This window comes from Daldinia decipiens, assembly GCF_022478715.1.
Source record: "Daldinia decipiens strain CBS 113046 unplaced genomic scaffold F4813scaffold_15, whole genome shotgun sequence".
NCBI lineage: Eukaryota > Fungi > Ascomycota > Sordariomycetes > Xylariales > Hypoxylaceae > Daldinia > Daldinia decipiens.
The window spans coordinates 734604-761929 of NW_026054558.1; the positions used below are offsets into that span (position 1 = coordinate 734604).

General features: G+C 46.6%; 9 protein-coding genes across 9 annotated transcripts; 6 read left to right on the forward strand and 3 right to left on the reverse strand.

Annotated features, from left to right (window-relative positions):
- The first annotated feature begins 2647 nt into the window (after positions 1–2647).
- On the forward strand, positions 2648–5688 carry F4813DRAFT_358827 (DNA mismatch repair protein MutL). Its single transcript, XM_049243275.1, has 3 exons — positions 2648–3111; positions 3171–3350; positions 3408–5688. The coding sequence occupies exons 1-3, from the start codon at positions 3022–3024 to the stop codon at positions 5295–5297; spliced, it is 2160 nt and encodes a 719-aa protein (XP_049099993.1). The 5' UTR covers positions 2648–3021; the 3' UTR covers positions 5298–5688.
- Positions 5689–5735: 47 nt separating this feature from the next.
- F4813DRAFT_396132 (uncharacterized protein) lies at positions 5736–6104 on the forward strand (the record flags this gene model as incomplete). Its single annotated transcript, XM_049247789.1, has 1 exon — positions 5736–6104. The coding sequence occupies one exon, from the start codon at positions 5736–5738 to the stop codon at positions 6102–6104; it is 369 nt and encodes a 122-aa protein (XP_049099994.1).
- Positions 6105–6530: 426 nt separating this feature from the next.
- F4813DRAFT_358829 (kinase-like domain-containing protein) lies at positions 6531–7306 on the forward strand. Its single transcript, XM_049243276.1, has one exon. It carries the CDS (start codon positions 6596–6598, stop codon positions 7157–7159), a length of 564 nt encoding a protein of 187 aa, XP_049099995.1. The 5' UTR covers positions 6531–6595; the 3' UTR covers positions 7160–7306.
- A 174-nt stretch (positions 7307–7480) lies between these two features.
- Positions 7481–8665, forward strand: F4813DRAFT_396133 (P-loop containing nucleoside triphosphate hydrolase protein; the record flags this gene model as incomplete). The annotated part of the gene is made up of 1 exon (XM_049247790.1): positions 7481–8665. One exon carries the CDS (start codon positions 7481–7483, stop codon positions 8663–8665), a length of 1185 nt encoding a protein of 394 aa, XP_049099996.1.
- A 1254-nt stretch (positions 8666–9919) lies between these two features.
- F4813DRAFT_389294 (uncharacterized protein) lies at positions 9920–10871 on the reverse strand (the record flags this gene model as incomplete). Its single annotated transcript, XM_049246807.1, has 5 exons — positions 9920–10038; positions 10142–10222; positions 10314–10382; positions 10487–10748; positions 10836–10871. 5 exons carry the CDS (start codon positions 10869–10871, stop codon positions 9920–9922), a joined length of 567 nt encoding a protein of 188 aa, XP_049099997.1.
- A 2248-nt stretch (positions 10872–13119) lies between these two features.
- F4813DRAFT_389295 (Pro-apoptotic serine protease NMA111) lies at positions 13120–16368 on the forward strand (the record flags this gene model as incomplete). The annotated part of the gene is made up of 4 exons (XM_049246808.1): positions 13120–13466; positions 13522–13718; positions 13776–16076; positions 16139–16368. The coding sequence occupies 4 exons, from the start codon at positions 13120–13122 to the stop codon at positions 16366–16368; spliced, it is 3075 nt and encodes a 1024-aa protein (XP_049099998.1).
- A 1113-nt stretch (positions 16369–17481) lies between these two features.
- F4813DRAFT_358838 (uncharacterized protein) lies at positions 17482–19275 on the reverse strand. The gene is made up of 2 exons (XM_049243277.1): positions 18504–19275; positions 17482–18450 (listed from the first exon to the last, which is right to left on the reverse strand). The coding sequence occupies exons 1-2, from the start codon at positions 18796–18798 to the stop codon at positions 17957–17959; spliced, it is 789 nt and encodes a 262-aa protein (XP_049099999.1). The 5' UTR covers positions 18799–19275; the 3' UTR covers positions 17482–17956.
- Positions 19276–21364: 2089 nt separating this feature from the next.
- On the forward strand, positions 21365–21807 carry F4813DRAFT_389297 (uncharacterized protein; the record flags this gene model as incomplete). Its single annotated transcript, XM_049246809.1, has 2 exons — positions 21365–21509; positions 21590–21807. The coding sequence occupies 2 exons, from the start codon at positions 21365–21367 to the stop codon at positions 21805–21807; spliced, it is 363 nt and encodes a 120-aa protein (XP_049100000.1).
- Positions 21808–23475: 1668 nt separating this feature from the next.
- On the reverse strand, positions 23476–26458 carry F4813DRAFT_68625 (uncharacterized protein). The gene is made up of 6 exons (XM_049248767.1): positions 25813–26458; positions 25722–25749; positions 25578–25670; positions 24724–25518; positions 24595–24672; positions 23476–24535 (listed from the first exon to the last, which is right to left on the reverse strand). The coding sequence occupies exons 1-6, from the start codon at positions 25829–25831 to the stop codon at positions 23746–23748; spliced, it is 1803 nt and encodes a 600-aa protein (XP_049100001.1). The 5' UTR covers positions 25832–26458; the 3' UTR covers positions 23476–23745.
- Between the last annotated feature and the right edge of the window lie 868 nt (positions 26459–27326).

Below are 27326 nucleotides of genomic sequence, written 5' to 3' on the forward strand. Positions count from 1 at the left end.
CGGGACGAAGACACCACACACATATAAGCGCTCACATAAATACACCGACTCTCACGCATTACGAACGCTTGAAACGAACCAAAATTCTCTTGCTGCTGTTGCTCGGATGCTTCTTGTTCTCTTCCCCTCTTTTCTATGCCACAGTACCCTGCTGGACTGGGTATTCCTTGCTAAGACTTCGATCTTCCTAGCTCCGATCTCTGCACATACAGTTACCGTAACGCCCTTGCAAACTTGCATCTTGCATCACCTCGGCCAGCCGAAGCACACCGCAAGATAGACAAGAAAACATGCACGTACCACCCCCGTTTAGAAAGTTCCATGTCTGTGCAGACAGAATACGGACAAGCTTAACCTTGATAGAGGTGAATCAATGCCGTGGTTGGCTCGCTAGCATCTAGTCATCAAACCGCAAAGGGGGGTGCGTGCCTGCATCTGCACTTCTCACATTTTGGAGCAGCACGCAGTTGAGATTACCTACCGCTGGCCTACTACGTACATACATGGGATTATCTTATGTGGCCTGTCTACAGGGGTAAGTCAGTGGGTAAAATTGTCCGAGCCGTTGCAGCGTGCGCGCAGTGATACGGGACTGCGGTACCGTAACGAGCCTACGGATGCACACCTGCACATCTAGCACGGGTAGGGTAGCAATGTCTAATAAACTGACGCTAATAAGAGAGAGGGAAGAGATAAAAACTCCCGACTGGTTCTCTCCTCTTGGGTCTTTTCGAATACCCTTGTCTAAGAAGTAATGATGCTTGTCATTGCGGAAGCGATCACTCACACAATACGCATCACAGATGCACACCAACACCCAAGCTGTTGGCCCGCATAGCCGGGGTTGATTCTTGGGGTTGGTAATAATCCTTCCGACCCAAAAGTGAGATATCGCGTGTGCCTCTTAAACATCATCATCATCATCATCATCATTATATGTAAGAGTTAACTATCGAATCATCACACTTAGGAGAGTTCTTTACTTTAATAATTTCCTACATCCTCCAATGTGTCGTCTCGTAAAGTTGTAACCGTCCCGCAAATCGTTCCGAGCAGGCGGTTAAACTTGCCGGGGGATAAGTTTACAGTCCCAAGGGAAGCGGAACCCGAAATGCTTGAATGAAAACGAGTACGAAAGTGAGAGTGACGTCGGGATAATGCATGACAGCGCAGGGGGTAGACAGAGACCCCTGAGTATCTTACAGGCCACTAGAAGGGCATACTAACGATCAAAAAGCTCCATTCTCATGATAGTAATTCAAACTAATCGCAATATCTTCTAACTAACTCGTCTTTCTGAAATAAGATTGGGGTCGATCTCGGTTGCTGTTATGTATCTCGAGTACGCTTAGTGCTGCCCTAGCCTCAACAAGGGTATGAATGCCGCTCTGTGCTGGGTAGAATTACACTCATTCCCTCAACTAAATTCTTACCTAACCTACAGATGAGACAGAAAATAGACCTAGATTTTTCTATTAGTTAATTCTTTATTATGAACTAAACTTGGAAAGAAAAGTATAACTAGCATCAAACACAGGCCTCATTTGATACGACTTGTGTTTTCCCCATTTCATCAGTCTTTTCGAACACATCGTTTCTATCATGCGTGATGTTAAGGGCTTTCTCGTTGAGAATACGGCTAAAGCCGATTAGCTCTAGTCAGCATCGCATTGACATATATCTTGGCCCTTAAGCAATGGTCTAGAAGTTGAAATGCTAGACTCATCGTAATCGTATACATAGTAGCAAGTGATCGATCGCCTTAGATCCTAACTTGGAAATCCCTTGCCGAGCGTAAGCCGGAATGGGGCTCCTTGCCTATAATCTAGTATATACGACGTAAGTTGGATGATGCCGAAATAACAGTAGCATGCGCATAGGGGATAATCCAATATTACTGATTCCGGAAAGCCATCATTATCCGGCTGGACATTTAGTGTTACTCATAAACTTCGGTCTTCCTTCCGTATTCCGACAATGTCATGTTTACATTTTCGTGAAGCTCGGAATATCCTCAATCGTCAAGTTCGTCACACCTTTACATTTTACTGCCATAAGAATCCATTATCAAGTCGGCTCTTTCGGGGGCAGTCTGACATGGACTTGGCTTAACATGAATCTGCGATTATGCCTCAAATAGGCAAAGCCTGTAGGAAAACTACCTCCTATATCATCATGTACGTAAGCCACCTAATTCACACCAATGTGTCTCATCACATATGATATCTGGTAGTCTTTTAGCGTAGCAATCCTTGGACCTTAATAATCCTCTAGCTTCGGCTTGCGAGATAATAGTGTATATCGCAAAGTCTAAGATCGAATCCTTCAACCGAGAAAGAAATTTGATGAAGTTAGGAATGCCTAGGGATAAGATAAACTAAGCCGTTCTCTAGAGTTGAAAGACGATTAACAGCACTTTGTTATTGACGGCAATTTTAAGAATAATAAGCGCTGTGTTAATGGCAGTTTGTCAATTATAGGTAGCCTCAGATCTAAAAAAGGAGGTCCAAGCGCATGTATGAACACAGTACAAGACACAGTTAAATTCCCCTATGGATGCATATTCTGTGGATATGGTAGGTGTTGATTGGCTATGCGGCTTCCTCTCTTGCCTTGCCTTACCTACATGTATGGCTTACATATTAGTAATCCGTACAGTACAATGCAACATTGAATTCTAGGTAAGTTGCCGCTTCCACTCACTCATCATCCCTTATTCAGAAGGCACAATCCGGCGAAATAACAAACCGCTACACTTACTCATCACACTTATCGCTCACTAATGCAAACGCGATCTCTGCAACAATTCAAGTAGCGACCAAACAGATGAGAAACCAATTCCTCTTACATTAATTCTTATTATTTGAGCGGTATCGCTGTGATAGACCTTGGGGCAAACCTTAGGTACTTAAACTAGAAGGCCAAAGGGGAGCCGAAAATGCCTGTCTACTATAAGACTTAATAGGCAATCTTCGTCATACCTATCAAGCAAGCAGTAATATCGCGATAAGTGATATCAAAATGGCTGATCCCATGGAGCTTGACGAGCCAAGAGGCACCAAACGAAAGGACCCATCGTCCCCGGATGAATACACTCCCCGCCGAATCAAGGCTAGTGTTCCTTTTCAATCCAACTAGGGAACGTAGGGCTGATTATCGACACCCTCTAGGCATTGGATCCAGACGTTGTGAACAAGATTGCTGCCGGCGAAATCATCGTAGCCCCAGTACATGCTTTGAAAGAGTTGATTGAGAATGCGGTTGATGCAGGTTCAACCTCTCTAGAGGTGCTGGTTAAAGATGGCGGTCTCAAGTTATTGCAGATCACCGATAATGGTCATGGAATTAATGTAAGTTCCCTCAATCCTAATTGTCGCATACACCCAATTTCTTACGATGCCCGACAGAAAGAGGACTTGCCGATCCTATGCGAGAGATTCACCACGTCTAAACTCAAGAAATTCGAGGACTTGAGCAATATCTGCACCTATGGCTTCCGGGGCGAAGCCCTCGCCAGCATCAGCCACATTGCTCACTTAACAGTAACTACAAGAACTAAAGACTCTAATTGTTCGTGGCGAGCGCATTTCGATGGCGGCAAGCTATCGCCCGCAAAGCCCGGGCAGCAGCCCGACCCTAAACCTATTGCTGGGCGTATTGGCACTCAGATATCAGTTGAAGATTTGTTTTACAATGTTCCAACGCGACGTAAAGCCTTTAGGTCCGCTTCCGATGAGTATAACAAGATCATTGATATGGTAGGGCGTTATGCCATTCACTGTAGTGATGTCGCTTTCTCATGTAAGAAACACGGCGATTCGGGTACATCGATCACGGTGCAACAACAAGCTTCTACGATAGACCGTATTCGTCAGATCCACGGCAGCGCCGTTGCGAGCGAGCTGATAGAGTTCACCGCGGCCGATGACCGCTGGGGCTTTAAGGCTTCAGGATGGGCGACCAATGCTAACTACCATATCAAGAAAACGACTCTCCTTCTTTTCATCAACCATCGCAGTGTTGATTCATCCAACATTAAGAAGGCGGTGGAACAAACATACTCCGCCTTCCTTCCTAAAAATGGACATCCATTCGTTTATCTGAGCCTTGAAATTGACCCTCAACGAGTCGACGTCAATGTCCATCCAACGAAGAAAGAAGTTAACTTTCTGAATGAGGATGAGATCATCCAATCTATCTGTGAAAATATCCGGGATAAATTAGCAGCAGTTGATACGAGTCGCACTTTCTTCACACAGACTCTACTCCCCGGTTCTATGCTTTCTGATACCTCTCAACCAGACGTGAACAGCTCTTCTGTTAAAACACCGGGCGGCCCGCGGAAAACGCTTGTGCGGCCTGATGAGCGCAATATGGTTAGAACGGACGCTTCGCTGCGTAAGATCACCAGCATGTTCTCTGTGGCCTCGCCATCGCCAGCAACTCACGCATCGAGCAATGCCGCGCCTGACGTAGGTCAAGAACCGGTTTATGAAATAACTGACCGTGAGCCGATTCTCTGTCGACTCACTAGTGTGCGCGAACTTCGCTCCGCCGTCAGAGACGATATGCACCACGAGCTCACCGAGATATTTGCTAATCACACCTTCGTGGGCATCGTAGACGAGAGACGCCGACTGGCCGCCATTCAAGGAGGCGTCAAACTCTTTCTTATTGATTATGGCAGAGCATGTTTTGAGTATTTCTATCAGGTTGGGCTCACCGATTTTGGCAATTTCGGTGTTATAAAATTCCAGCCTGCACTTGACCTACGTGAAGTTCTCAGAATAGCGGCCGAACAGGAAAAGGCTGCCGCTACGGATGATGAATTTGATGTAGACGACGTTGTGGATACGGTGGCAGAACAGTTGATCGAGAGGAGGGAAATGTTGCTGGAGTACTTCAGCTTTGACATATCTCCAGCCGGCGAGCTATCGAGTATGCCACTTCTCCTAAAGGGTTACACACCATCTATGGCGAAACTACCGCAATTTCTTCTCCGCCTTGGTCCCCATGTAGATTGGACAGACGAGAAGCTGTGTTTCGAAACATTCCTCAAGGAACTAGCAACATTCTATGTCCCAGAACAGCTTCCGACGCTCCCAAGTAACGACGAGACTGAGGAAGATATCCCTAATGAGATCAAAGCAAGAAGAGAACAGATCCGACGCGCAGTGGAGCATATCTTCTTTCCTGCATTCAAGGCAAGATTGGTAGCGACAAAATCGTTTATGAAGGGTGGTGTACTTGAGTTGGCAAGCCTCAAAGGACTTTATAGGGTCTTCGAACGTTGTTGATGTGCGCATGGAGCATTTGATACCCATATGCATTGCGAATATAATAAAAGATCGCCGATTATAGAAAGGTTGAGATCAGTCACCCCGTGCATAATGATTTGTTAAAAGGGAACCTCTGGGATAGGTTTATGTTATATTGCTAATTATGTATCATTTGGGCATTGTAGTTTCCGGGAGCCTTGCCGAGACTGAGAAAGACATGGTTAAAAGGGGGATGCAAGGGAAGGATCCAGTATCCGCGCGGCTAATAGGTTCCACTTACACAACCCGTTATAGGAAAAATGTAACAGATAACAAGCAGATAAAAAGCACTCTTATATGCCTTCCACTTCTCATTATTTTCTAGAAGAGATGTTTGCTCAGCGAAAGATAGCTCTATTTATCCAATAACTTACTTCAATAAGTCTAACTATTACTCACCAAATTGTTATCTTCGATATGTCTAAAGCCAGTTCGATAGCTTCGACGGTCGAAAGCGAATATCAGGGAAACGGCTTAGTGGCTGAGGGCTCCCCATTCGGACTCGAGAAAATATACGACTATGAGGAAGGAGGTCACCACCCCGTCCATTTGGGCGATATTCTACACTCTCGCTACAAGGTAATCCATAAACTGGGAACCGGCGGTTACGCAAACGTGTGGCTCTGCCGCGACAACTCCAGTGATACGCCTAAATATGTAGCTCTGAAGATCATAATAGGAGAACAACCCACCAAGGACTGTCCTGAGCTGCGAGTAAACAAACTCCTAGGTTGTGGATTAGATGAACTTCAAAGTCCGGACTGTTTCTGTCTTCCATTAGACTAGTTTGAGATTAATGGACCGAACGGTACACATCTTGTTTTCGTATATCCGGTTTTAGGTCCCCGAGTGTCAAGGCTGCTCAGTGTCGCTCAGTCTGATGATGTAGGAGAAATATTAAAAAGGATCTGTCTGCAGGTGACCCAAGCTATGGCTGAACTCCATAGGCGAGGCATCTGTCACGGTGGTATGTATACCTATTTACATGTCTTCCTACAATTCAAGTTCTAACAGAGCATTGCGAAGACTATAGGCCGGCCAACATTCTGACCCAAACATCGGGTCTAGATGGGCTCTCAGAGGATGAAGTAATTGCAAATCTCGGGATACCTGACACAACGAAAGTGGTCACGCTTTCTGGTGAGGGTCATAACTTACCAACGGCCCCTCAATATCTAGTATATCCCGTGGACTGGGATTCAACAGCAACGAATACCACAATATTACACTTCATCCCTGACAAGATTCGCGTCATCGATTTCGGCGAGAGCTAAGATATGACTGCTCCGGTTGCGGACTTGGGTATACCACAGGCTTATTGCTCTCCCGAGTACACTTTAGAAGGCAAAGTCGGTCTTGGGTGTGACTTGTGGGCCCTCGGCTGTACGTTATTCGAGATTCGCACGGGGACGAAGCTGTTTGACACGTACGACGGCGAACCCGACGAACACTTGTGGAAAATGGCCATGGTTCTCGGCAAGTTTCCAGAGCCCTGGTGGTCCGAAACTTGGAAGGCACGTAGGGATTACTTCGAGGACAAGGCAGATGCGGGAAATCGAGTAATAGAGGTACGCAGAGGTTCTAACGAGAGGAGCCCAGGTCCCGGCGCTATAGGTGCAGTGGTTATGCAAAAGCCACAACCAAGGCCACTACAAGAGACGCTTGCAGAAGGCCTATTCTACGAGAATAGTCACGGCCCGGGGGGGATTCAGCGAGATATTCCTCAGGGGGAAATCGAAATCTTTTCGGACCTTCTCTCAAAATTACTAACGTATACCCCTGATAACCGCTCTACAGCCAGCTGCATACTAAACCATGCTTGGTTTAAACCTGGGGTTTAAGATACTTGGGCTTTCAAGATTTTCTACTGTCGCTTAGTTTCAATTAGAAGGTGTTAGGGCTAGAAGCAGTCGTCCTAAGACCAAGTTGTGGCATTACCCAAGCCGTGTAGATAGAAAACCGGCTCTTGATTCCAGCACAAGGCTGTACACATCAAAGGAGGCTTAAACTGTACAGGTTGGCCCTAAGACGCCTCGGCATCTACCTTGCTACCCAACCTACTTTATAATGCATACTCCCGAAAGCCGCGTGTACGACTCGATAAAACATTTTCTTGGTGCACATAAGTTTGCCACGAAGTAATATCGCATATTCTTACCACCATGTCAGAAAAGAATGGTTGGGTACTGGATATAGGGATTCACTCAGAGCATAGCCGTAGGCAGGTAAATGAAACCAAGATGTTGTTAACTTTCATCTCCCATATAGGTACTGGGAAAACCATCACCGCACAGAAGATGGGAGAACTTTTCTATAACATGGGACTTTTAGCGACGCCCCAAGTAGTCGAATGCACCGTAGCCGACCTCCTAGGTCAGTACGTTGGCCAGACGGTCCCTAAGACACGAAAGAAGCTCCAGGAAGGTGTCGGACGAGTTATTTTCATAGATGAGGCCCACAGACTCGTTCATGGACAATATGCAACTGAGGCAGTCGACGAGCTGATCCAGTTCCTTACCCGACCGTCGCATAAGGGCAAGATTATCGTGATCCTAGCCGGCTATACGGCAGACATGCATAACCTCATATCAACTCGACCGGCCCTTGCGAGTCTCTTCCCAGAGGAGATTACCTTTGATAACATCCCTCTCGATGATTGCATTGCGTTGCTTGCCGAGGAGCTTGAATTCAGCAAGTTCACAAGTGAAGCCGGTTTCCTCACGAACCCGAGCTCGCCAGACTATGGAAAAGTCAAGAGGCTCTTCCGCGCTATGCAATCGATTCCTAGATGGAGCAACGCCCGTGATATAAGAAACCTACCAAGGAGAATTCTTGGAGGATTCCTTGGGTCCATCGACTATGACTGCGCCCACCAGGCCCGAGTCATCTCCGCAGCTCATATCACAGATTGTATGGGGCAGATGATCACACAGCAGAAGGAGCGCCGTACTGCCACGGCATCAAATAACAAGACGGCCTCGTCACAGCAGCCGCCGGGCAGGGGAATGGGCTCCCACCCAATAATGTTTAGCCCGCAGCCAGCAACACCGCCTCCGGCCGTCTCTACCTCCTATGCACTTAGAGCAGAAAGCAGCTTCTCTGTCGCAGATAATAGCGCCTCGATTAGAACCCAAGGCCAAGGTCTCAACAGCTTTTTAACGTCTCAAGCCGCCGCCGTCGACAAAGGAACGAACGGACCGCAAAACGACCGCAACACACAAGGGCAAAACGCATCGAGTGCAGACATACGTGAAGAGGGCGTGTTCGACGTCGTCTGGCAGGAACTTGCCAAGACGAAGAAGATCGAAAGCGCTCGACGCGTCCTGCGCGATACCGAAATCAAATGACTAGAGCGCAGTTTGCGAGACGCCGAAAAGAGCGGCGATGCCCCAGCGTGCGATGCGCTGCGAAGCCAACTCTCGGAGACTCAGAAGCGCATACGGGACGAGAAAAGGGTACAGCAGGCCATACAGCAGATGAATGTCTGCGTCAATGGGTTTGCTTGGAATAAGGTTGCCGGTGGTTATCGGTGCGAAGGCGGGATGCATTTTGTGACTGGCGAGGATGTTCAGTCGAGGTTGACATGATAGCTGAAGCGCTCGGTGAACAGCTAACCTACATACTTACGATTGGAACTAACGACATATGTAATACTAACTAGCTATTATAAGAATACAAAACTACGAAGATGGCGTATCATAATAGAAAGGAATATAGGATCGATCTATCTTATAATATTATATTAATAAAAAAAGGGCGAAAAGAAGACCAAAAACGTACAACACCGGGGATTCACTGATCGTCACCGACCCAATTACTAGTCCGGCGGTATCTGGTTTATCGACGGGGAGAGCAGACGGGATCCCGAGTTTTCCAGATCCTATGGTCGTACGTGATAGTTTGTGTGGTTTTTACAACTTATATATCTGGTGTTTTGGTTGCCAGGGTTAAAAAAGGGGGGAACTTCATCTCTACGAGCTGGATTCTTACCCGCCTGGCTAGCAAACATTCAATTTCTGCTTTATCTACGTGTGAAGATTATTTAGTTACTATATTGTAAATAATTCTGCTTATAATTTAATTTACTTGGAAATTCGTTCGTGAGCAAAGCCGGGTATGACAAGGCAAGATGGGTTGTAGATAAATCAAGAGACAACATATTGGATAAAGTAGTACGGAAACGGGACTAATCAATATTAGATGAAATATCGTAAATGAATTCAATTCTGAAAATTCACGCGCAAGTATTCATTTAGCTATACTATTGTAAGTGTGCGCACGACTGCGGAAACTAGATGTAGTCACTATCTAATTACGCCTCCCCTTGGCGTAAAATATCGCGAAGACCGAGACTCTGGAGGCTTTTTCCGCCTATTGCAAGCTCTCTTCTGAAGAACAAACGCAACTCTGTTTTGCTGTATGAAATGAATGGAGTGCATAACGCAAAGCACGGAAGAGGATACCGCGAATGACTGGCAATCGGTTTGTGTCTGTTATGCGAGGCTCTAGGCTGTGTTGCATGAAGCCTGCGCTTGCTATTGAGACAGAGATCCATGCAAGATTAGGGGTCGATGTTGACATTTTTGAACGCGGTGACGCATTCATGCCTCACCTTCATATTCGACACCGTCGTCGCCCACAGGTTCCTCGAGCTTGACCTTTGGCTCTCCATTCTTGGCACCCCTAGTGGAACGGACAGGCCTGTTCTTGGTAGCGGTGACTGTGTTATAAGCGTATAAGTAAGCAATACAATATTAGAATGTAAGATAGAAAGAGGAAAACGAGAAGGAGGTAATAAATAAAGTGTGGGGTGAGTCACATACCAGCGTCTACATTGGAGTCTTCCTCCTCTTTCTCGTCATCAGACGAAAGACGAGCTTTCTTGACGGAGACCTTATCCTCCTCTATTATAGATATGTCAGTACCTAGAAGACAAAAAGAGAGAAAGGGTACCTAAGGTAGGTACCTAGATAGGGTTCAAGTCAAACTACGCACCCTCATCGTCACTAATCAATTCGGAGTAGGTTCTCCTCTGAGTTCTCCGACGGGAGCCACGGCGGGGAGCTGTAATGACGTGCAGTGTCAGCAACTAAACATATCGTGACTATGCGTGGATGAAACATCATGGGATGGAAAGGGGTGATGAAGCTAGTTAGGTAGTAACATACATTCAATTGGTTTGGTAGATGTCTTATTTTTGCTACGACTACCGTTGGTGGCAGTAGCGGCTTCGGCTTCAGCTTCGGTTTCCTGGCCGCTGTCATTGTCGTTCTTCTTATTACCATTGCGGTAAGCAGCTGCCTCAGCACGGAGGTTTGTCCAAGCCCCCCGGAGGCTTCTGATTGTACGGCCGGGCATGTTAAGCTCGCCAAAGGGAATACCCTTGCCAGTTGGGTGCATACGATCAATAACCTGGAGAAGGAATTCAAGCTATTCGGTATGTCTCATTAGCAGTCGCTCATTCTGAATTATATCCTGCTGTTGAAGCAGCGTGGTAAGAGGCTATGATCTGCGTACCTTCTCCTGCGGAGTCCAGGTTTTGCCGCTCGACATGATGGTAGATGAGCCGTTGAGTTGTTAAATAGTGTTTGGGTACGTGGAGAAGGTTTGCCCTTAAGATTTTGGTTAGTTAAGGTATGACATGTAAGGTGGTAAGATGGGAAGGAAATGGGAAGGACGTGAATTTCCTGGATGGTGCAGATGGGGATGGGCGGTTTATGGCGGGTTAGGTGTGGTAGGTGTGGTAGGTGTAATAGGTACGGGTTATAGAAATTCACGGGCAGTGGCGTGGTGTCGTGAGTACATACCTCAGGTAGGTATATAATGTCAAGTGGATGTATGTAGAAGGAACATACTTTGGTAAGTGATTTCTCGCGTACCTGGGTACTTAGGTTGGAGTTGGGAAGCCAGTTGCCTGCTGATAGAGAGGGCCACGACGGAGGATATAATGGAACTTTATAGAAAATGTTTGGAGTCCTACCAACCGACTTAACTCGTTGACACACTTTAGAAAATGGCCAACTACTTCTGTTTCCTAGGTTTCCCTACGCATCTATCCAGTGCGAATACTCGAGAGATACGAAGAGGTGATTACTTTAGGTACCTAGGTATGCAGTTTACTTAACCCCGTGAGCACATAATGCGGTAGGCATATCATATTTTTGATGATGGATCATATTTTCTCTTATCATACCTTCGTAAGTATACAGCAGTTTCCTGTAAATGAGGACGGGTGCAGAAGCGAAAGTGGCTAGATGCTGTTAATCTATGGAAAAAAAGCAAAGGCGGTAGGTATGTTCAACACCCTTACAGAGGTAACGCTTACAGAGGCATCACCAGCGTTCAACCTTAGGACTAGGCTAGGCAAGTGTGATAGGATTGTGATACTCAACGGAAAACGGTAGTTATGACACCGAGGAATATAATCTTGAATGATAAGTCGCACAACTCTGCCTGGCTGTCTGTTATTGTAGCGAAAGCACCAATGCTTCCACCTAAGGTACGCATGCAGGAGGGCATTTTAGGCAGTGTAAGTCTTAAGAGCAAGCTTTAAGAGGTACAATACCTAAGGCAATAATACCTGTAGCATGGGGGTTAATGACATCTATTAAAGCCAAGACTATACCGCAGAGTGCAAATGCAAACCAGACATGCAAACCAGATACATTTTCTCTTCTACGATCTGCTGCTCAAACATATTCGATTAAAACGCAATAAAGAATAAAACTCCTGTTTCATAATGAAGCTGTCCTTCTACTTACTTTTTATGTCAAGTTCGTACCTCGGGACATACTCTTATCCTTGTTGAAAAGCTTATAGGTTTAAATCTTTATAACTTGGGATGATATGGTCCCTACTCACCATTTATCTGTAGTGGGAATAGAAATAGAGATATCTAATGCTCGTATTTATATAAGAGCCTCTTCTATCATTCACGTGCAAAAATCCCTTAGAGTAGCATTCCTAGCGTAGCGGATCTAAAGTAAACAATCTGACCTAGGTTACAATCTGTACTCGTCCTGATTAGTTAATCCCGACCTCCCGTTCACGGAACCCGAAGCTAAGATAACGAACGGATCGTTATCGCACCCTTGCCCCTTGCTACCCATATCATCCAGCAAAACTTAATCTGTATCTAGGGTAAGTAGGAGCTGCAGGCCGTCCACCTACACCTACCTAACGTATTTTACCGACTGATCGGGAAGGGATAGGTGAAAAGCTTCTAAAAAGGCTACTAACGACCTGCCTTCATCCGGGTTCGCATAGACGGTCTTTATTGCATTGCGTCAATAACATAATCTCGAATTGGTCCGACCTCGAGATTCTTAATTTGGTTATCAGCAGGGATCGTGGGAACATACGTACGAAGTATTTCAGAATCGACTCGGACAATTAGCCCAGAGGTTTTTTTTTATTAGTGATACCATCCGCGTCACCTTCGTCACCTACTTCATCCTCATCGTTACCACAATCACTACCCCGATGCAAAAGTTATCTGTCATAAGTGTGAGATAGATGAGCGAGACAACACATTGGAAGGTATCGGCGCTGGATGAGGCACCTATTGCCTTTGCGCATTGCTGAGTCAGGCCTCACTCGGTTTCTTTACTCGTCATCACGGTTCTCTTCGATCTCTTCGATCTCTTCGAGGCTCTCTCCAGAGCTCCCTTCAGGGCTCTCTCAGCCTACATCGCCGCTACGGTGCACATCTACTTCCAACCATCGACACAGACTCACTATTTGTCTTACACGTCCATTCACTACAGAGACACGTTCTCGTCACCAATCGACTCCTACAGTCATGAATGGATCAAGTCCAACCTCGCGCTCTAAGCGCAAAGCTCCCTTCTCCCCCGATGAGCACGGTCGTCTTCATAAACACCTCCGACCCGCAAACCGAAAGCTGTCTCCGAGCGAAAATACACCAGATACTGAATTACCAAGCTTTATCGAAAGCGATATGGCCACAGACGAAGAACTAGCACCCTACCCCCCACAAGCTGTGCCTGATACGGCAGAATGGCAGGCTACTATAGAGAAGGTCGTTAGGAATGTTGTCTCTATTCGTTTTTGCCAGACCTGTTCCTTCGACACGGATGCTGCATGCGCTAGTGAAGCCACTGGATTTGTCGTTGATGCCGAGAAAGGGTGAGATGGCTCTATCACAATTACTATGGGTTTTCGTCTGCTAACACCTTGATAGATATATCCTTACAAATAGACATGTTGTCGGTGCGGGACCTTTCTGGGGCTATGTTGTATTCGACAACCATGAAGAAGTCGATGCGTACCCCGTCTACCGGGACCCCGTCCACGACTTCGGCATTTTGCGCTTCGACCCCAAAGCCATTAAATACATGCCTGTTTCAGCCCTCCATATCCGCCCGGATCTAGCGAAAGGTATGTTCTATTTCCTAAAACATGGTTAAGCTCGAGTTTCTAACCATGTTATTTTAGTTGGTGTGGAAATAAGAGTTGTCGGAAACGATGCTGGCGAAAAGCTCAGTATCCTTTCCGGTGTCATCAGCCGGTTAGATCGCAATGCTCCCGAATACGGCGAGGGTTATAGCGATTTCAATACAAATTACTATCAAGCTAATGCTGCTGCCAGCGGTGGTAGCTCTGGTAGTCCGGTAGTGAATCTCGATGGTTTTGCCATAGCACTACAAGCTGGTGGGAGATCTGATGGTGCATCAACCGACTATTTCCTACCCCTCGATCGACCGTTAAGAGCCCTTCGCTGTATACAGGAAGGGCGGCCAGTTGAGCGGGGCACTATTCAGTGCCAGTTCCTTATGAAGCCATTTGACGAGTGTCGTAGGCTTGGTCTAACGCCGAACTGGGAGAAGGCGGTTCGGGAGACGTTTCCTAAGGAGACCAATATGCTCGTTGCTGAGATAGTCCTCCCTGAAGGCCCTTCTCACAATAAGATCGAGGAGGGAGACGTGCTCCTGAAGGTGAATGGTGAGATGATCACTCAATTTATTCGGCTAGATGACATTTTAGACTCGAGCGTTGGCAAAACCATCCAAGTGACTCTGCAACGAGGAGGTGAAGATATCGATATCGATATCCAAGTCGGAGATCTTCATGCAATCACACCAGACCGTTTTGTAACCGTCTCCGGGGCTAGCGTTCATAACCTATCCTATCAGCAGGCACGACTCTACGGAGTAGCTATCGACGGCGGCGGTGTTTTCGTTTGTGAATCGACTGGTTCTTTCCGTTTCGATAGTGCAGATAACGGCTGGATGATCCAAAGCGTTGACCAGAAGAAGACACCAAACCTAAATACTTTTATCGACGTCGTGAAGCAGATCCCTGATAAGAAGCGTGTTGTAGTTACATATAAACACCTTAGGGATCTCCACACTCTCAATACCACAATCATCAACGTCGACCGACATTGGTCTGCTAAGATGCGGCAGGCTACGCGAAACGATGCAACCGGGGTATGGGACTTTGAAGATATTGCCGATGCCCTACCCCCTGTACCTCCAGTACGCCGCAAGGGTGCTTTCATCCAGCTGGAGCACACATCGCACCCCGCCGTAGCTGATTTGGTCCGCAGCTTTGTCCGTGTAGGTTGTACAATGCCTCTCAAGCTAGATGGATTCCCCAGGAACAGGAAGTGGGGAATGGGTTTAGTGATTGACGCCGAGAAGGGATTGGTGATTATCTCAAGAGCAGTCATTCCTTACGACCTGTGCGATATTTGGATTACAATTGCCGACTCCATCGTTGTTGAAGGCAAAGTTATCTTCATGCATCCACTCCAGAATTACGCGATTATCAAGTATGATCCAGCGCTCGTTGATGCGCCGGTGTTAAGTGCGAGGCTCAGTAAAGACAACATCACGCAAGGGGCGTCGACAACTTTTATCGGGTATAATAGGAGTGGCCGAATCGTGCACGCCGCTACCACAGTTACTGAGATAACTACGGTGGCTATTCCTGCTAACTCGGGCGCACCGAGGTATCGGGCTACCAACGTCGACGCAATCACTGTAGACACCAACCTTAGCGGTCAATGTGGAAGCGGAGTACTTGTTGACAAGGATGGCACTGTACAAGCCTTGTGGCTGACTTATCTAGGTGAAAGGTCCTCTGGGTCGAGAGACGAAGAGTATCACCTGGGGCTTGCTACGCCAACTCTACTGCATGTTGTATCACAGATTCAGCAAGGTCAAGACCCCAAGCTGCGTATGTTGCCCATGGAGTTCCGGCCCGTCGCCATGTCCCAAGCTCGCGTCATGGGCGTTTCTGAGGATTGGATACACAAAGTCTTCTCGGCCAACAAGCACAGCCATCAGCTATTTATGGTTTCGAAATGTACTTTTGAGCGCGACAACCGTCCCGCCATCTTGCTCGAGGGCGATATAATCCTGACCCTCAACGGGAAGATTATCACCCGTGTATCAGAGCTAGATGTCATGTATTCACATGAGGTACTCGAAGCTGTTATCGTTCGAGAAAGTCAAGAGATGCATCTCCAAGTCCCAACGTCACCAGCCGACAATGTAGAAACAAACCATGCCATTTCGTTCTGTGGAGCTATCCTTCACGTCCCCCATCTTGCGGTTAGGCAGCAAATAAGTAAGCTCGCCAGTGAGGTATACGTGTCTGCTCGGAGTAGAGGTTCACCTGCGTATCAATACGGACTTGCACCGACCAACTTCATCACGCATGTCAACGGCAAGCCAACACCGGATCTCAAGACTTTCCTAGAGAATGTAGTTAAGATCCCGGATAATACTTGTAAGGACTCTCTCCCTCTTTCGACATACCTAGTCACATAAAATTAGCTAACATGCTCTTAGATTTCCGATTGAAGGCTATGACTTTTGATAACCAACCATGGATTATCACGATGAAAAAGAACGAACATTACTTCCCGACGATGGAGTGGATAAAAGACGGCTCGGAACCTTGCGGCTGGCGACGTATCACGTATGAGAGCGGCAAGGCTGTGGAGGGCGAGCCTACGGATGGGATTCTCCCGGTACAGGACGGGGAAGATGCTGACGACATGGATGACGGTGGGATCTAGACATTTGGCCTATTCACAAATCGCCCAAACATGATTCGGTTCCATGATTAGGTGTAATACCGTTCTCTGATAGAGTTCTCTGTACATACTGAATTACTGTACGCAACCAAGTTATATAGCATCACCTACTGGGATGGCTTGGTTAACAGGTCACGTTTTGATCACATATTTATAGTTCTCATAATCCTGTGGTCGAGTTTCCTGTAAGAGCCGCAACTTTTATTTTATTCTTTGTCATATAAATTTGACTGTATCTGTGAAGAAAAGTATCGAGGCGGCCTTGGATACGGCTCCTTGTTAGTAGATTATTATGACGAGAGTAATAAACATATAGCAAGCCTAATATTAGGTACATACATACAGGTACTAGGCAGGTAAGCCCATCGAAACCCCCGTTGCCAACTGTCACGCTCCAACCACCAACCGGTACCGAAGTCCCAGAGGCAGGTACAGGTACCCAGCAACAAACCGCCGGCCGACGACGAAAAACTTATCATGTCCAACAACAAGTCTTCCCCTCGCCGCCCCGCGGCTGACACAAGGCACATGGCGTATTTGAAAGGCAGGCACATGGAAACACTCGACCCGCAGCTGCGCCGGGTTCGAGTGCCGGGGGCGGCACGGTGGGGTCCGGGGATTTGCGTGGTGGGGAACTGGGGGATTGTGGGTACCGGGGGACTACACTACACTGTTGAGACACAACATTCACGGCTGCACCTTTTACGGCTGAAAGGTAATTGTGGATTGGAGGGCTCTGGGGGTTGGCGATGGGATGGGGAATGGGAGGAGGTGGGCATTCACAGTGTAGGGTTGGTGGACTGGGGGTAATATTTTTATTCCTTTTTTATTAATTCTTTTTATGGCTTTCTCTTACCTATAAATAAATAATGATTTATTCATGTATACTAAGTCAATAGTCTTTACCTATGTCCTTGTAGGTATCTAATTTCAACTTTATCGTAATAACTTAGGGAAGACAAAGTAAGCTGTTTACACTTTTTGATACGATAACCCTTTTACTATTTTTGCTATGCACAACTATCTTAGGTTAGGTGGTTGTGCTTGCTTTATGTCACAACCCATACCACTGCAATCTTAAAAGACAATTGGATATGCGAATCGAAACGGTATTAATATTTTCGTAAGTTCTTTTTTCAAGAAAAGAATGCTATCCTAGATATGTATAGGTAGTAATAGGTAAGTCAGGGTATCTCTATAGGGGTACCATCGAGGCAATCCATCAATTCCGTTAACCCAGCAGACCACCCGTCTCTAGAGACGGATGCCATCTATGCACATGCCGTTCTCGAGCTCTAATTATACGCGAGCAGCGTAGGTGTAAAAACAAACAACTCCTAGAACCCCAACAGCTCAACGCACCAAAACCTATGCTAGTCCACCTTGACGGTCCGGACGACATTCTATGGGTGCCAAAGGGTATCGATAGTGAAGCGGAATAAAAAGTAAGGCGATCCAGCCAATTAAATCCCTAGGTCGGTGCAAAGAAAGATTTCGATGATCATGGCTCGTCCCGTCATATAGTCCACTCTTGCCAATATACATTTTCCTCGTCTCGTCGCGGACTGATTTAGAGGAGAACAGCAAATGCGGCCACAGCAAGAAGCATTATGCTGTTTATGGAGCCGTAATTACTGTCACTTCCAGCTGTAGCGATACCATTCGCAGGGATTGTGGACGAAGGTGTGGGCGAAGGTGTGGCCGGCGCAGCCGTAGTTTCGGGGGCAGGGGTGATGCTCGCAGGGGCGGTGCTCGCAGGGGCGACCGAAGTAGAGGACTCGCTAGCCTGAGACGTGGTCGTGTTAGGGCTTGTGGTAATTCTAGTACTTGTAGTATTTGCAGCGGCCTTAGCTGATGTACTAACACTCTTAGCAGTAGTAGTGGAAGCAAGGGTCGTAGACGTGGGCGACGACTTAGGTTTAGTGGTAGATGGACTAGTCTGCGTCACAAGGGAACCAGGAAGGTTATAGGCGTCTGCGCACTGCTCCAGTGTCATATTATCGGGACAGCACCAAGTAGCGCCTTTATCGTCTGCTGTGCAGAAGAAACCTTTGTCGCAAGATTCTATACGATGGTCAGCTTAGTCTCATATATGCCGATCTACTATGAGATCCTACCTCCAGTTTTTCCAGGGCAGCAAGTCTGCTGGGCAGTTTGATTGAAGCAGTGTACAACATTGTCCTTAGAAGCGCATTGCTCAAAGCCTTTACCGCACGCTTCAGCACAGGTATTGCCATCCTCACAAAACTGCTGCGCGGGCGCATATCCACCATCCGCACGACGATCGAGACCAAATATAGCTCTGGGCGACATATGGGCGAGCTTTGGCTTATACGGTTGACGTATAGGCTCGGCAATAGCCTGGCCAGCAAGGGCTACAATAGCAAGCAAAGATATCGTGCTGAATAACATGGTGATTTCTTTTCTGTAAAACGATACTGAAGATCTTAGGTTTGTTAGGTTGTATGAAGCAAGAAGGTATAAATATAAAGCTGCTTTTTCCGGTGCTAAAAGATGGACTCGGGTTAAGATAGAATAAGTGAATGTATGCTAGTCAAAGCTATAACGAATGAATGATAGTTAGAACGAAAGAAAGAATGTTTGATAAAAAAAAAATATCAAGCAAGCAAGCAGGCCCGGGCTGTTAGAATGGAAGTCGGAAAATGAAAGAAAGAATACCCGAAAAGGAAGCGACGGGGAAGTAACAAAGATCGACAGTAGATATAATGGGGAAAGAGAATTCTCGGTGTGGTGCCCTCCTGTATCATCGTGGTAAAATATCAGGGCGATCATCCTTGATTATTTAAATCGGTACCTGCCACTAGCTGCATAGGTACCATCTAGGCGCGATCCCAATAGAGAGGATACCTACCCAGGTAGGCACCTGCCCAAAAGTCGATCCGTGGCGTAATATGTAAGTTGGCCCTGCCAGGCTTGCCAGGCTTGCCAGGTATTACAAATGCGTGATTAGGCGCGGGCGCATAAATGATCGTGGCAGGGTTGCTTTGAATGGACCATACAGATCATATTTGCCAACAGTTTACAATATTTAGCTTACTCCTCTCATATCCTCCTTTTCGACTTGGTAGAATACTTGGCCCATAACATCTAACCCACTACTAGATCTAAAAAAACGCTAACCGCATAGGTAGAACCACTATGCGGTCCTGATATGCAGTTAATTGGTTTATACGTGACTATAGGATCAAAAAATCTCCGAATAAGCGCGTCCGATACCAGGTAGTTAGTTAGCTCGGGACGCATCTCAGATGTCTAGGCTAATAGCTAATAATAGACGAATAAGCGGTAGCCAGTAGCCGTAAAGTGGCTTGACTGAAGTGAAGGCAGCCAAGCTTCTCCATCCGGGCTTAGCATTGCAGCAGATTAAGTGGATGAACAGATTCCAGAGTTCCCCTCAGGAAGGAGGGAGGGATGTAAAAAGAGGCAGAAATCGGGAGTGGGGGAATGAAAACTTGAAGCAGGGGGAAGGTGTTAAGGAGAGGCGCTAAGCCCAGATACGCCTTACCTCAATAAGATAAATCGAAGATTACCTAAGGAGATCGTCAGGAACAAATTCCAATTTTGAAACAGACTCCAAATCCAATTGGCTGGCTACAAGTAACTTAGTCCCTGTCGCTTGTTTCATCTTGGATCCATGCACGCCAACTCTATTTGACTATTCAATTCCTCTCTCCAATATGATTTACTGCATTGCATGTGTTGGTAACCTCGCCGCTCACTATGCAATATACTTATGTAATTGACAAGCCTCATTTTCGCCTTCTACGTGTGCGCACATGAAAGTATAAATGTATCTGAATTAACAACATGAAGTATCTACCTGTTACTAGTTATGCAGGGAGCGATTCACGTTTGCGCCGGTGTAACAATAATAAGGCCATAGCGGCATATGTGACCTCTTTCCAAGTACATAGCGTTTCGGCAACGTAACCGCCTTCTGTGTCACCGTCGTCTTGCTACGCCGTGAAACGCCGACATATCCGGCCAAAGGTTCACTCGGACCTCTTTTAAGCGTGGAAGAAAGGTAGCAGATGCATGCTTAATGCTGATGGTTAGGGCATTTATACCAGTTCTCACCTATTTAATCTTAAGTCACTATAAGTCTATCTAAGTCGTCTGGAGCTCCGGCGTTTAATGTTCTCGTTTTCTTGCATCGTGCGGACGTAGTGATGGATACCATATATGGTTTCTTCGTCTTATAAGCCGAGGTCGAGTGTCTTCTATTTGAGAGTCTACTAGCATCAAAAGACCATGCTATTCTATCTAGATAGCTTCGTAACAACCATGGCGTGGAGTTTCTGCGACTGTAGTAGAGACTAAATCAATAGGGTTTGTGGTGGCTTAGGAAGGGCTCTTTATTCTCGATGCAACGATGCCTTTATACAGCACGCCAACCATCTATATGCTTTATACTTTTTCTATAGAATAACGCTAGAGTTTTATCAGACTCGAGGCATTCAACTTTAAACAGGTCACTACATGTCAATCCAATTGCTATAAAACCGATCCTCTCTGGAATAGTATCGTATCAAGCAACTGATCGTTTGTAAAAGGGTCGAACGTAGTGTTATCACTATGTCATGTAATTACGCAACGTAGCCCAGTGGCGGCTTTCAAAGTTATTAGAGTACCTAAACGAGTATTCGAAGCATACCTAGATACCTACCTAACCTATATAGAAACTCGTGAGCACGGATACGATCAAAGAGCGAATCGTGTGTCGCTAGCTGAAGTTTATTTCCATGCGTGTTCGTCTAGCCCTTACTTAGGCCTATGATCTATGACCGTCTGATCATATAGTCCATTAGGAGTTCGGGTGGCTCTTCGAAAAAGTGTTCAATGCTGTCGACTCGCGCCCATTTACGATCCTACAACACTTTCGCATAGAACCTCATATCCTCCCATCGTCGGGGACACAACTTAGACTCGAATCCACTTAGGTTTCCTTTGAGACATCATGCGGCTTCCAATATTCGCTCTTGCCTTTGCTATCTGCAAGGTAGCAGCATTGCCTCTCCAGGATCAAGATTCCGTAACTAGCTTGCGAATCCTCGATGGGTCCGTCCCGGCCAGCGACGATAGCTCGTCATCGGGGCCTCGTGGTAAGTCACGGCTCTCTTCCGATGCTGGATACCTGATTTCCGAGACTTGTCCAAGTATTCCATCTGCTAACATCTTACAGAACCACCCAACAAAAATATTGGGAACATGCATGCCAGGAAATCGATTCATAGGCATACGTCCCATCACACAGCACACGAGCACATGCCTAGGTGCGTCAATGCCATCATGCCGAACGGGGCCGGCGAGACGTTGGCGGATGGTAAATCAACGGCTACGGGAATCGGGGACCTTTCGACTGCCGCGCTCGCCATAGCCATTGCGGCTCTAGTCATCTAGCCGTCCAACGCAGTTGATCAGGACGAAGGGAAGCTCAGTTTGACAACTCGGCAAGCAGATCTACCATGTCGATAACAGACGGACCTAGCTATTTCCTTTATCGATATCTCCAAATCCCAGTTAAAAAGGCGATGAGTTAGCGGACGGCGTGTATGATAACCACGACTGGCGTTGCAACTCTAATAGGTGAATTATTTGGGGGGGATTATATCCCGTTAGTTAGTTCGTGAGGCTGCATCGGATATGGATTGGTGTAATGATACATTGCGGATCTTCCATCCTCGCCTAGTATTGATAATATTAGTAGCTGGCGTGATATCTCCACGCCCGTGTTTATCTAGTTGATATTGTGATATTTCGTAAGAGATTGTTCACCCTTCGAGGACACTGGCTATACGGCAAGACATACTCAATGAGGTAAACCAGGCTGATGGCCTCGAAAGTTCAGTGGCGACTTCTTGCCGTCGCACACCTGCATATGAGGCCGAACTCGATATTAAGTGATTGCATGCACCTGTCCCAACATTTCCAGTGGAGGGTAAGATGCTAAGCAATGCTTGCTAATAGATGCAGTCAGCGAAATGTGGCAAGAGCCTTTCAGTTTAGGGCTGAGATGGTAGGGTCAGACGCATGGGAACAGGGTCCTGCCTCTCTACCTGCCGCGTGGGTGAGACGGTAGAGTCGTCAGCATATCGTCAAGGCCGTCGTTCCCGTTGCTGCCTACGAGCCGAGGTATTCTTCGAGTATCGTGTACAAGAACAAGAAAGAATGACTCCCATCAGGCGGTGAAGACGGAAATGCAGCCAAGTGTTCCCGTGTCTCATCTTCAAGTTACATTCGGCGCAGGCTGGAATGTACAGGAACGAAAGAGATATTTAAAATTAGACATCTCGAACTTGGGTTCTTGGTGTTTCGACCCGGGAACTCCGAGTAGCCGGGTCCAGACGCCGGTGGGATCGATCATGCGTCGTCGGATAGCTCGCGTTGGCGCGTCAACAGCAAGTCATAAGCCCGGGGGTCGTCGCGATATCGGATTGCTCCCGTGTTTCGGGGTCCGGATCTATCTAGGTAGAAGTAACTATGAACGTTGTTTACGTATGTAGAAGTGGAATAAATCGGTTTACAATCAAATACTACATTCGTTGCGAAATCGCACCGTAGTCTTGGACATGTCGCGGCTGATCCCGAATGCTTCCGTCCATTCTGAATTTATAATGTCCATTTTCTCTTTCGGGGTCGGAATGGGCTCGGGAGTAATGCTGGCCCCTGCCGCAGCTGAGGTAATTACACCTTAGGTACCTAATGCAAGCAGATCTTTAGCGCGGTCCCAGGGCTATGGTATAGGGACCTATCGGGTGAGCGGGAGCATATGATGTCATCTTGATCAATAGGAGTTTTGGGGGTTTTTATGTGTCGTGCTGACAATTAACCTACTGGCCAGCTAGGTACAAGGCAGTATTACCAAATCAGCCAAGGTAAGGCTACCCCAAGGGAGAATATTCTTGCTGGCTTCCATGCATGCATTAAATTAGGTAGGTACATTACCTATGTATTATGTTTAAGGAAAGCGGGTGGGTAGATGTACATGCGTTTTATGCGTTACTGATGCATCGGCAACCACACCTTGGTATAGTTACGGGATCCAATGAGAAGGAAGGAGATTCAATTCGTCTATCTTAGGTACATTCATGTAGTTTAGATTCTATTTTCATCTATTTTCCAACCTCATTGCCGAGTCTAGCTCATCAGTATCATGTTGAGACTTTTCCACCACGCCCCCTGCTAAGCCCCTTTTTAAGGTCGGGATTTAATGTCTTGTTGAATTTAGCTTCTAATCCTCAAGATGCCTTCTAAATTTCTCTATAATAGCCACCTAAGTCTCGTGCGCTATAAGGAAGCCATGAGAATTATAAAAAAAAAATATACCAGAGAACCTCCTCAAGCTTCCATCGAATTGGAAAAAATGAGCTGTTCTATAATCTGTGCTTCGGCAGCAAGGCTAGAATCGTCAGGGGCCCATTTACGTATTTTCGTAAGTACCATGTCCTGGATTGGTTGCATATGGGGGACATAAGTATGCAAAGCGGGTGAATTATCTGCCAACCATACCATAATTAAGCATGCCAAGCAACTCTGTGAAATGGTCCATAGGTATGGAGAACGCTTGTCAATCATATCCACCGCATTGTAAAGATAGGTAACGCAAGAATCGATACAGGCCTCGCACTTTTCCAAGAAGACAGGCGACTCGCTGTATGGATCAGGACTTAGAGCAGAAGATCCCGCCGGAGATTGGACTTCCTGCTGTCGGCAGACCATCTGAAGTAAGAACGGCTGGTAAATTATGTGTCTCGCAGCGTAGTACCGAAGCCTGAGAACTCGGGCACGATCATTTGGTAGTGGAAGAGTCCCTTTCAGAGGTCTTAGGTAGTCCGGTATAGAGATGTACCATTCCTCTAATTGTCTGTTAAGCTCAGTACTAAGAGCTAAAAGTTTCTGAAGACCTAGACTCTGCCATGCTTGATTTGGGCCCGTGAAACTAGTTTCTGCGAGTTCGGGTCCGTAAAGCGAGTTATGTATACGGTTCAGGAGCCGACGAATGGCATGCTCGGCGATGAAATAAATAATATTCTCGTTATCGGAGGGGTCCGTATTATGTGGGAGCCGCATCCGGTCCCCCAGGGGCTCTATCCCGCTTCGAGGAACGTCAAGCTCGGCGATTCGGTCACTGGATAACAGAAGTAAGTATAAAATAAAGAGTAGAATCGCGACTTATGTCTTTCCTACCATTCAACTGTAAAACACTGCCAAAATGTTCTTAATTCCGCTTCTTCGAAGACGGCACTCGACAAATTATGTTTCCGACTTCCGTAAGTTAGCCCAGACTGTCATGGCCATTAAAGGGGTATTTGTTACTTCTCAACAAGATTTAGAAATATTCGTGATGCGAACTGCGCCATTCTCCAGCTGTGAAGAGGTCTTCCTAAGTGAGCAAAATACGAAGCTGCGAGTAGCAAAGCCTGGCAGAGCCCTATACCTGGTCGAAAATCCCAAACCAACTTATGTAGCATTATTCTCAATGCCGGTTGAAAAAACCGAAGACCTAGCGCTTCATCATCCTCAAAGTTACCCTCTCGATCTGAACTTATCGTACCCAAAGCGTAGACACAAAAGCATATCGGAGTGCCAATATCTTCCATATCCCTGTCCTGAATAAGCTGATCCTGCCATGATTTGAACATATTCGGCGTGAATAACGGATGGTGGGGGTGAACATTTCGGAAGTAGTTTTCGGCTAACGCATTAAGGCCATCGAGGTCAAGAGACGGCCAGGCTAATGGACTATCATAGAGACTCCCAAGTAGTCCTGGTAAGGGGAACTTCTCTTCGATTTCAAAGAAATATTCTCTTGGGTAGTCTCCGAGTAGATCACGCACCTGGGGCAGCGAAAGGAGCGTGGTTGTCAGAGTAGCATGACCCTTTGGGATTAAAAATTGCGGCGAATCCAACTGGGGGTCTATTCCAGCAGATGTGGAAGGCAAGTAGTCTGAGTGCTGTTGGTACGCGGCAAAAAGATCGGCCTGGCTCGGAGGGTACGAAAGGGGGCTAGAACGAGTACTGAGCTGGTTAATCTGCTGGCTTTGGTGTTCGAGTAGCGATTCTATTCGGGCAAGTCGATCGATGACTGCGTTTGGACTCGAATCTTCCACTCTAAGATTTAGGGTTAGCATGAGCGTCGCCTTGAGCTGGGGGAATGTTGGAGAGAGTACCTATCGAATGGTAGCTCCTTGTATACACAATCGGCATTTGAATCCCTGCAGGTAGAACATGGTTTCTTCCCATCGCACCTCCGCTTACGATGCCTGCTCTATGTTAGGTCGAAAGGGATTTGAATAGCCGGAGGGAGTAAGTACCTGCAGAAATCGCAAGCAAGGAGTGCACCTGGTTCTCGGTAAGTTAATAGCCTAGGTTAACGATATATCGGGGAATGAATGGGTAGCATACGCTTCCTTGTATAATTCATGTGGCAAATCCGAGGAACTGGCTAAGATGGAGATACCCCCTGGATTAACTCTTATCGTCCAGGCGAGGGTAATCATTAATCAAGATAATAAGGACCAACAAGTTGAGCGCGTAAGGGCGGCTGCTTCCGTTCAAATACCCTGTCTGAAGAGGCTGACCTCTGTTATAGTCGACCCAATAACTGGGAACGTAGTATAAAACCCTTGGGCCTTGCCGGGGGTGAAGACTGGATATTGGGTAGCTAATGTCACACTGTCACTCGTCGACTTCTCTCATAACTAAGCAGCAACGAGTTTCTCTGACCGCCACGCAGGCGAACGCTAGACCAATTATGCTGATGCTGATGTCTAGTCGCTGATCTTGGCCAACAAGAAGTTTCTATACCCAGATATCGCCCAGATGTTGGAAGCACGATACCTCAAGCCATACCAGTCACTTCCGCAGGCGTAGCAGACGTATTATAGCAGTCACGTAGGTAGAGACTTGCATAATAACTACTTGAGAAGGGCCGTATGTTATCGAAAGTGGTCAAGGCCCCCCCTTATGGGGCAAATGGAACGTTGAATCCCTATCCACTATACCTACGCCTCACCTTCGTCTTCCAAAGTTGACTAGCTACTACCAGGTCGTAATAATAGAAGTGAGAATGGTCTTAACTGCAGGTTAACACCACCGACGTCCTAAAAAGGAAATTGGTGGTTACGAGAAGACTCATACTTAAACAAGAGCTGGCAAGCTTACTTGAGCCATATGTCATTAAGGCTGGTTAAGAGTATTATAAATACTGCAATGCTATATGTTATAAGACATTTTTTTATTAAGCATCGAGGTAGGGCTGAATAGGGCGAAAAGTTACCCCTTGTGTTGATTCTTAGGGTTTGAGGATAATACAGTACCTACAAGCAGGTAAGTATAAGCGTGGCTGTGCTTTGTATTGTTGTACACAGAAGTACTAAAGACCTAGTTACATTGATGTTAAAGACTTATTTGAGCTTGACCGTTATGTTAGCGTATTTGAGCCCAGCACTGAGAACGGCTAACAGCGGGGCGCGCATCGTACACGCGGGGGGTTCTAAGTAAAAAATAAATAAAAAATATTGTTACTGGCTGGAGAAAGCATTTTCAAGACATCCTAAGCATAAAACGCAGGTTACTCCGAGTCCGCAAATATTAAATGGATCAAGTGATCTATCGACGACGCATCTCCGGCCTATGCCTGACCTACCTTGCAAGTTTTTAATGTCGGGACTTGGACTAAAATACCGGACGGCCTTCGGTAGGTGGATCGGGTTGAGCGTTTGATGTTGAACACAACCTTGGCCTGCGTATGGTAACGGATTTCCTAGTGCTCGTTTATAGTATTCCTAGCTGGGGTGGGCTGCAATATTCATGTCTATTGGTTCGTCATATTCTGACATACATACCCCGTACCCTCGGGTACGCGACGACACTCCATTAGAATTATGTGAAGGTATGGTAAAACGTAATGATAGATG